The 10378-nt window shown below is 39.8% G+C and overlaps 1 protein-coding gene across 21 annotated transcripts in view; it reads left to right on the top strand.

Annotated features, from left to right (window-relative positions):
• Window positions 1–630: 630 nt before the first annotated feature.
• Window positions 631–10378, top strand: part of unm_hu7910 (un-named hu7910) — a 43551-nt gene continuing 33803 nt past the window's right edge. For 5 of the 21 annotated variants that reach the window (XM_037757004.1, XM_037756998.1, XM_037756994.1 and 2 more), the window contains exons 1-3: window positions 5705–6191; window positions 6265–6333; window positions 9008–9220. In XM_037757004.1, the coding sequence (XP_037612932.1) occupies window positions 5996–6191; window positions 6265–6333; window positions 9008–9220 (478 nt within the window). In that variant the 5' untranslated portion in view covers window positions 5705–5995. Of the gene's footprint in view, window positions 886–5674; window positions 6192–6264; window positions 6334–9007; window positions 9221–10378 lie in introns of those variants that run through there. The other 16 variants (XM_037756990.1, XM_037757005.1, XM_037756999.1 and 13 more) reach the window with 11 other exon arrangements.

Genomic DNA, 10378 nt, shown 5'->3' with positions numbered 1-10378 from the left:
CGGAAACGAAGCAGCATGTAAAATTATGGTATTCTGGAAATTATTACTCATTATTATTATAGTGAAAAATATGTGAAAAATATTAGAAAAATATACAAAATTATTTGTAAAATATGTGAAGAAAATAGTGGAAAATGTCAGAAAAATATTAGAAAAATGTCCAAAAAGTATTTGTAAAATATGTGAAAAACATTAGAAAAATGTCAGAAAAATATTAGAAAAATATTAGAAAAATGTCCAAAAAGTATTTGTAAAATATAAGAATAGCAGACAAGATGATTGACAGTCGGAAATGAAGCAGCATGTAAAATTATGGCATTCTGGAAATTATTACTTATTAAAAATATTAGAAAAATATCCAAAAGTTATCTGTAAAATATGTGAAGAAACTAGTGAAAAATGAAAAATGAAGTGGTAAAATAAAGAGCCGTTTGGGAGCCGAAAGAGCCGGCTCTTCTTGAGTGAGCTGAGCCAAATAATCCGGCTCACTAAAAAGAGCCGTAATTCCCATCACAACTTTCCAGAGAGAGCGACGACGCTGGGAAGCTGTACCGCAACCTGATTGGTCCAAAAAATAACAAGAGCCCGCCTTTAGCCCCGCCTCCGAGCTGTTTCTCCTGCTCTGATTGGTTCAACGTGAAGTCAATCACCGTTACTATGGACTTCGGCTTCGCTGGTATCCAAGTGAGGACGTGATTTCGGAGCTTCATCAGTGAGAGCAGAAAGCGGCCAGCAGCGCGGACAAACTTCATGTTTTTGTTAAAATTATAGGACAAAGTGAATTGTTAGTTCGTAGCGACATAGCTGAGAAATCGCATCGGGTAATTTACGAAGCAATGGCCCAGAAAAAGACTCCCAAAACCCCCAAAACCCCCTCCAGAAGAGGTCAGTACCCTTTTTCCTCCGCTGCATTCTCTGAGCCCCTGAACGCACCTCCATGTCTTCTCTCCACATTCTTTCTGCAACCAAAACCAAATATGTTTTAAACCAAATACATTTTTGGAATCATGTAGATACATTCTTCAATTCGGCTAATATACCGACTCAATATTCAACACAAACTACGGCTTTCTCTGCTGAATAACCCATAGTTCCCACAGTCTTCTTCAGGCTAAAATGCGTCCTGCTGGGCGTCTAGAAGCAGCCTTAAAAAGCTGTAAAACATGCTTTTTTATAAAAAATAAAGATAATTTGCGTGTTTTACCTTTGCCGAACTGAGAAGCGGGTTCTATACGTTAATGTGCATGTGCTAATTTTGTGTTTTCTTAAGTGTTTGTCTTTCTACTAACCAAGAGTGTGTTAAATTGGCAGTATTTTGCATGGAGTCTGGTTTAGACATGGAAGAAAACAGGGCCATTTTTTTTGCTAGCTGTCAATATATGCAAAATATAGAAGACTTAAGCTATCCAGCTTAACTAAATGGCTTTAGTTTAGATAACATGATGCTCTTTATGACTGCTAGCTGGCTTGTCTAGCAGTAACATGTAAGTGGCCCTGTGAATTATGCTAAGCTAACCTATCTAGCACAGATAGACAGATGGATGGATGGATGGATGGATAGATAGTAACTTTATTGATCCAGAGGGAAATTCAAGTTCCCAGCATCACAGTTCCATAGTGCAAAACATGTTAGTAAAAAGGCAGTAAAAAAGTTAGTAGTACAAAGTACAAAACAATATACCAGATATAAAAATACAAGGAGATGAAGAAAACTGTTAAGACTGAATATAGTGCAGATGATCAGTCTGCTAACCAGCTGTTTAACTTTAATTAACAGACAGGAGTTCACTCAGTGGTTCATGTTCTGCTGTCATTTGAGTGTTTTTTGCAACATCCAGTGATGGAGAGGACAACAAACTCACTTTACTCACTAACATTTGAGGTTATTCCTTATCATAATGTCATGAAGAATGTTATAACAACAAAGAGTCCATTTATTTTTTATAAAAAACTCTCCTTTAGTACAGATACACACAATTATTCCACCAGACATGCTGCTGCTGCAGGTTGTTTGACTTTCCCAAGATCCAAAACCAAATCAGGTCAAAGTACAGCAACATACAGAGCAATGCCCTCCCAAATCATATTACACAACAAAATACTATTTATGGTTTTAAACAAAACACTAAAAGAGCATTACTTAAAGGGACTGTTTGTAAGAATCAGAAATGTCTTGTTAACAGCTTCACCTGTGTCCGTTAAGTCAACTAAAGTCAGCGTCCTGTTGCTGGCGCTTGTGCTCGCTCTACATAGACATGAAGGAGCATCGCTCAACACAGTGAGGAGACACACGTCAGCTAAAAGCACAATATCACTCTATATTTCAGCTGCTTGGCAGTAATGTTAGCTGACCAGACCAAGGTCTCTCCATGAATCAATGCTGATCCTAGTGTTGGCTTTTCCCGCCTCAGCCTCCCGACCGCGGCCGGAGGGAACAGAGGAGACGCCGGAGTTTTGGTCAGAGACGATAACGTTTCTCTCTGCGGAGCCCCGTCACTTCACAAGACACGGGAAACCTCTGTTGGTCTGGAGGAGCTGCAGCAGTTATTTCTGCACAAACATCCACTGTACATTCACTAGATATTCTCAGAGCTAAACTAACTCTTCTGCAGTGTGGAGCGAGCAGCATGCACGTGAGAGGTGGAGCGAGACGGAGCGCGGTGTGTGAGTGAAGGCAGGCAGAGGAGCAGCGGAGCAGAGACTCCGGTCCCGTAGACCAAAGCTACGGTCTCCCCCGCGTCCTCCGACCGCGGCCAACACTGTTTAACAGCTTCACTAGATACAACCAAGAGGTTTTGGTGCTTCCCTGTAGTTTGTGTTGGAGTCTGATGGTACGTGTCCACAGGGAGTCTGAACAGCGTAGCCACACCCATGCGAGCGGGCATGGAACACCGACCCGGTAGATTTATACGTGTAAAAAGTTACAAACAGTCCCTTTAAGAATGTTATAACGCCATAAAAGTGTGTCAGCCACTATCAATGCAAGATACAGATTGATCCATTATAACTTTCTTCACCAACTCTATTTCACACCACAGAGATATCAAATCTGTGTTTTAGATGTGGTAAAGAGGAGGGCTCGTCTTTGCATTATTGCACCTTGTTCATGTACAAAACTCAACATCTTCTGGCAGAACTTCTCTGACATTATGACAAGACTTACAGGATTTACCTTCCCATTGGATCCGCAAATTTGCTTTTTAGGGAATTTCACAGTCATTAGTACACCTTTAAGAAACTTTCAAAAAAAGCTTTTAGAAATAGCTCCATGTATCGCAAGGAAGTGTATCGCAATCACATGGAAGTCTGATATCCATCTCCTCATATCTAGATGGCCTTTAGAAATGAACAGCTGCATTCCACTTGAACAGATCACATCTACTCTCAGAAATGAACACAACACCTTTCTGAAGATTTGGCAACCTTATTTAACCTATATGGACTCCTTACCGACACCTATACCGGATTTGATATAACAACATGATCAGACTTGATACATCATTGGTCATCTGAATAAGTCAAAACACTGCATCTCGTTATTTATGATTTCTTTATTTGTGTATTTAATTAGTTAATTCTATATCCTGATAGTTAATAAGCCTTCTCCTTTTGAGTATGGTTCGTTTTCAGTTTGTATGTGGGCGGGATAGGGAGGGAATTTGGAGCCATGTTTGTGTGAGTTTGTGTTTTATATATTTGGTTAACTAAAAAATTTGAAAATAAAATATTCTGAAAAAAAAAAAAAATGTTATAACAACAAAGACATTTCTTTTTTTATAAAAAAAACGATCCTTTAGTACAGATACACACAAAACCAAATCAGGTCAAAGTACAGCAACACACAGAGCAATGCACTCCCAAATCATATTACACAACAAAATACTATTTATGGTTTTTAAAAAAAACATTAAAAGAGCATTACTTAAGAAGAAACTTTAATAATTAATAAGTATTCTTGGGTGTGTAAGGGTATTAAATGATGATATTTATCTGTTAGATCAGGATAGATTCAGTCTATTTTCTTTGTGTTTTTGTTATTTAAACGTTGTCAGTTTTTTATGTTTTATTTACAGTTGACGTGTATTACGATGTGTAATGTTAGTGTATGATGATAAATAGTGTGAATGTGTATTTTTGTGTTGTCACCATGTAAACTATGTGGACGCCAGGAAGAATAGCTGCCTCTATGCAAAAGCTAATGGGGATCTAAATAAACAAACAAACAAATAACATGACTTCATCATCATGATAATCCACATTATTACTGTCATAAGTATGTCCGCGGTGCGTTCACTGACCTTCTCATACTGATTTACACCTGTATTATTACTGTGATATTCAGATAGGTTGTGATATTTGCACAGTATCCAAGTCAAATTTAATTATGACATTCATAGTTTACACGTGAGGAAAACACATTTAAGTTATTTATTTATTTTTAAACATTTTATTTTATTTGTAGGATTTTTACATACACAATAGAACAAGGTAGATGTGCTAAAACCAAGTAGTTGTCAATCAATTATAATATTTAATTGTTATTAATCGCATTGTTGTCTATAGTTAATAATTATTAACCACAAATTAATCGCACATTTTGTATCTGTTCAAAATGAACCTTAAAGGGAGATTAGTCAAGTATTCAATCCTCTTATCAACATGGGAGTGGACAAATATGCTGCTTTATGTAAATGTATTAGTTATATATATTTATTATTGGAAATCAATTAACGACAACGTTTAAGCTAGTAAGCTTCTTCACTCTAGCTTTAAAACTGAGCCCGCTACAACCTCCAAAAAGTTGCGTTAAAGAAATTAGTGGCGTTAAAACTAATTTATGTTAACGCATTATTATCACGTTAACTTCAACAGCCCTAACACATACAGTACATTTACATAAAGCAGCATATTCATCCACTCCCATGTTGAGAAGAGGATTAAATACTTGACAAATCTCCCTTTAAGGTACATTTTGAACAGATAAAACATGTGCTACGTCCTTGCTCCGGTAATGATTCACTGGTGTTAAATATTCACCTGGTGAGTTATAACATGATCTTAGTCAGCTGTGAAGATTTCACCTACTGTCCCTTTTAATTAAGGGGACATATTCCACAGACCGCTGTGGGAACAAACAAGTGTCAAGGTTATTTAGTGGGCTATTCTGTCCTCTCTGGTATCTCACACACACACACACACACACACACACACACACACACACACAGTGTCCCTGTTTGTCAGCTCTAATAATAGTGTGGATCAGGTTCTGGATGGGCAGTAGACTGTAGTACTGCTGGGAGGAAGAGGAGGAAGAGGAGGAGCTCTTTCTTTCTGTTGCTCAGCTCACTCACTTTCTGTCGTCCTCCTTGTTCGCTGCTTTTATTTTCGCCACCGGCTGTTTGGACGATCAATAATTTGGAATATTTGTTCTTCCAGATTGTTTTGATCTCTTTTCATCAGCTCATTGGGACGGCTTTCTGTGTCCAGGTTTCACCAGCGCTGTCTCCTCTTAGTCCATTAGTCGTTGTGGTCTTAATCGACTAAGATTTCTTTAGTCGATTAGTCGTTTTGGTCTTAGTCGACTAAGATTTAGTTTAAGATTAGTTGTTTTTTATGCTTTTTCATGCTGAATGACTTAATTCCAAGAAGCTCATCTGGTAAACACCAGATTTAAAGTGGTGCTTTTGTGTGATTCTTTGTGGAGAAACTCAACTAAATCAACTAATCGATTAGTCGATCTAATTAGAGTGTTAGTCGACTAAGGTATTTTTTGGCCGAGGACAGATCTAGTTTTTTTACAGTACATTTTTCAGTCTGGTTTTATCTGGTACTTGAACATCACAGGTTCCATCACGTTATATTCTGAGATAAATCTTTTTGATTTATGTTGATGGTGGTTTAGCGTGCAATCCACCCACAGTAGAACTGGTCTGCATTGGTTCCTGTCTGGTTCTGGTCCTGTTTTTTGGGGTTCAGCTGAGACCTGAGACGGTCCATGCAGCGCTACCGCCGCTATGGCACCTCCTACCCCCCCCCAGCCTCCTCGGCTCCTGTAGAGGAGGTCCACGCTGAGGAGGAGTGCACTGAAGAGGAGGTGGATGAGGAGGAGTGCGCTGAAGAGGAGGTGTATGAGGAAGAGGAGGTGGAGCCGCTGATACAGGAGGAGGTGGAGCCTGTGGTCCAGGAGACAGGTAGGCTCGGTGTAGGAATGAGGTTTGACCTGGTTTGGTTTGGTTCTTATCTGGCCTGGTTTGGCTTGGTTAGGAGGCGTTAATGAGGAAGAGGAGGAGCAACACACGAAGGAGGAGGTGCAGCCTGTCGTCCAGGAGACAGGTAGGGAAGGTTTGTGAGCTTGGTTTGGCATGGATTGGTTTGGCTTGGCATGGTTGGTATGTATGAGGAGTAGATTTGGAAATCGATGTTTTAACGTCAGAATCGATGCTTCATCTGAGTCTATGTGGAGGTAGAAGGAAGTTACCGCTTTCATTGTGGTAGTCTGAGTAACGTGACGTCATATCCGTTCCGTATCCGTCAACCAAAACAAACCTCAGCGAGCCGAGACAAGAAAGTATAAAACGTTGGAGGGTCGTCGTGGATACGACCTGCACCCTCCCATGTTAAATCCAGCGTGGTAAACACTACACATCCAGGAAAGGATGGAAACACTTTGGGTTTCACACATTGACAGGAAAAGCAAAATCTTCTGTTCATCCCAGACTTGAGCGTAAATGGGACTTTTTACCTCTGGAAGCTTCTGAATATACTTCTAAAATAGCTCCTCACACTCTATCAGGTTGATATTCCATCTCTTGCATTAACAATACTTTAAATAAAACCTTTCAGACGGCACACATGTAGTCATCAGTTGTGTAACATCTCACAACTATCATTGTGCCATTGAAACCCTCGATGATGTCTTTGTGTTGCATCACTGCAGTAGAGAAATCTTCCCCAAGTCTTGTATTGCTTTTCACCAACCTAAGAGTCTAATAAAAGACCAGGCTATTTCTGGTTTCCATCTTGAACATTAAGGCCATTAATTAGACGCGTTTGTGACACAAAAGCAGACAGCTGTTGTTATTAGTGACAGCCATTTCGGTTGTCAGTGTAGGAGGACAAACAGCCGTCAGGGTCATGTTGACTCTATGTCTCTCGCTCTATTCCTGGGTCGGCCTGCCCTTTCTGGCTCCGGCCGTACATGATATCCTAAAGGAAAACCTTTGGATGTAGATTTGTGTCAATAAAGTTTGATATAAAAGAGTTTAGAGCGATTTGGGTTTCTTCTAACTAGGCATTGAAGAGGTCTTGATTTTGATCCTCAAGTGAGCAGCCGACCTCCAGTCTCTAATTCGTCAACCTTGTCACAGCATGCTAGGTTGCTACAGTCATAGAGGTAAAACAGTAGATGTGACATTACGTTATAACTAGGGCTGTCAATCGATTACAATATTTAATCGCAATTAATCGCACAGTTTTTATCTGTTCTAAATGTACCTTAAAGGGAGATTAGTCCAGTATTTAATACTTTTATCAACATGGGAGTGGACTAATATGCTGCTTTATACAAATATATGTATATATTTATTATTGTAAATCAATTAACAACACAAAACAATGACAGATATTGATCCAGAAACCCTCACAGGTACTGCATTTAGCATAAAACAATATGCTCCAATCATAACATGGCAAACTGCAGCCCAACAGGCAACAACAGCTGTCAGTGTGTCAGTGTGCTGACTTGACTATGACTTGCCCCAAACTGCATGTGATTATCATAAAGTGGGCATGTCTGTAAAGGGGAGACTCGTGGGTACCCATAGAACCCATTTACATTCAATGATCTGGAGGTCAGAGGTCAAGGGACCCCTTTGAAAATGGACATGACAGTTTTTCCTCGCCAAAATTTAGTATAAGTTTGGAGCGTTATTTAACCTCCTACTATGACATGGTTGGTACTGATGGATTCATCAGGTTTTCTACTTACATATGATACCAGTATCTTCACTCTGGCTTTAAAACTGAGCTGATACAACCTCCAACCCTCCATAAAAGATATTACTTAATGTAGTTTATTACACGGCTGTGTTGAATACTCGATTCTGATTGGTCAATCACGGCGTTCTGCGGCCTGTAATTTCTTTATAGCGGACCGTTGCTATGTTTAACAGACTGTTGCTTTGTATAACAGACTGTTGCTTTGTATAACAGACTGTTGCTTTGTATAACAGACTGTTGCTATGTATAACAGACTGTTGCTATGTATAGCAGACCGTTGCTATGTATAACGGACTGTTGCTATGTATAACGGACCATTGCTATGTATAACAGACCGTTGCTATGTATAGCAGACCGTTGCTATGGGCGCAGCTCTGATGTCGGACTCTAGAGGACCGTTTTTGTGTCAAAATATTGATTCCTTCAGTACGTAGCCGTGTAATAAGCAGGATAATGTACAGCTAGCGGGTCATTGTTGTGAAAGATCCCCTTCAGGGCGATGCTGGTTCGCTGTACATTATCCCTTACATATTATGCATTCAGAATACCAAAGACATATCTCACATATTATAAGTTCAGGCAAAATTGAAAAAATTAAATAATTGTCTGCAATATTAAATGCACAATTATGAGATTATCTTCATGATTGAAAGTATGATTTGTTCTTTTGGATCTCTAATAATCAAAATTCTACCAAAATCTTTGTTTTCTTTGGTTCATTTTAGACACACACCGTTGTCTTACTCATTACTTTGATTTAAAAACAGTATTGGTAGAAAGATATAAGGACTATAAGGACAACATCTCACCATAGAGTCCAGTTACAGCAAGTTAGAAACTGGACCCAGGTACGATGGTTCCATAACACGTGAACACGTCACATCTGCTGTTTTATATCCATGACTACAGTACTTGTACTTCATGCTGCGTTACCTACGTTAGCGCTCACAGATAGAAAGTTAAACTGACTACAAACACACTTTAAAACAAAACATTTTCATGTCCTCAGAGGGGAAGACGACGCCGGTGGAAAGCAAGAATGGAAAGAGGACGGAGAGAGGAGGAGGAGGAGGAGGAGGAGGAGGAGGAGAGGCAGCAGCAGGAGGAGGAGGAGGTTCTAAGTACTCCATGTTCACCTGGTTTGTGGTCCTGGCTCTGCTGGGAGTCTGGAGCTCCGTGGCTGTGGTCTACTTCGACATCGTGGACTACGACAGCGTCATCGGTGAGTAAGATGAGTTCGGTAATCGTGTCATTTCAAGGTGCAGGAAAGATGTTTACGACGACCTGGGGATGTGACGGTGAGGACATTTTCCCACAGGTTAATAAAGTTATGACAACACCGGTGTTACCGAATACACCAGACATTTTATAAGAAAAGATGACGCTCAATATTAGTACTATGTATGAAATTGATTTTTTAATTATTTCGTTGGGCTGGGACGATACACCTATTTCCCAATTCAATACTATCACGATACATAGGTGCCGCTTCAATATGTATCGCAATTTTTAAGTATTATGCTTCGATATTGTGATTTATTGTGATCTTTGTTAACTTCTTTACCACTAGACCATGGGGGAAAAGTTTGAATCACACACTTCTAGGGACTTTTACTTTGGAAAATATCTAAATTGATGCAGTAAAAATGTTTGATTTTCAGCATGTATGTAGTCAGAGATGTCCTGAAGTCAAATATATCAGTCATTGTCAGGAAGTATTTATTATCCAGCAACCCAAAAATCAAAGAATAAAGACATTTCACTCACAGATTAGTGGTATTTTCTTTTTAATTTATAAGGGACATGTAATGTTTTATACTTCTGGTGAATATAATCCATCAATCTTATTTCCATAGATGTATTTTGTATATACAGTTCCCTTTGTTAACATCTTATTTTGAAAACCAGACGTAGTTACTACTTCCTCTAACTTCTCCAAGGTGGTCTCTAGCTCTCCCGTCAGCTCCGTTCTCTTTATCCATCCATGGTCAGCTCCATCGGGGCCGTTTCAATGCAGAGAACACAAATGTCAGTATCTGGGTGCTCTACAGTCGTAGCGTCGGCCCATTTGACCACGGAGACGAGAGCGACGGCCGGCCCGACCGTGACAGAGTTAGCATGCAGCTCTAGCTCTGCTCTGTCTAGCTCTGCTTTTCCTGTCAATGTGTGAAATCCAAAGTGTTTCCATCCTTTACTGGATGTGTAGTGTTTACCACGCTGGATTTAACATGGGGGGGTGCAGGTCGTATCCACGACGACCCTCCAACGCTTTAGACTTCAGACTTCCTCGTTTCGGCTCGCTGCGGTTTGTTTTGGTTGACGGATACGGAACGGATATGACGTCACGCTACTCAGACTACAACAATAAAAGGGTTAACTT

This window comes from Sebastes umbrosus, chromosome 21 (genome assembly GCF_015220745.1).
Source record: "Sebastes umbrosus isolate fSebUmb1 chromosome 21, fSebUmb1.pri, whole genome shotgun sequence".
Lineage (NCBI taxonomy): Eukaryota > Metazoa > Chordata > Actinopteri > Perciformes > Sebastidae > Sebastes > Sebastes umbrosus.
This window is presented reverse-complemented; position numbering and strand designations above follow the sequence as displayed.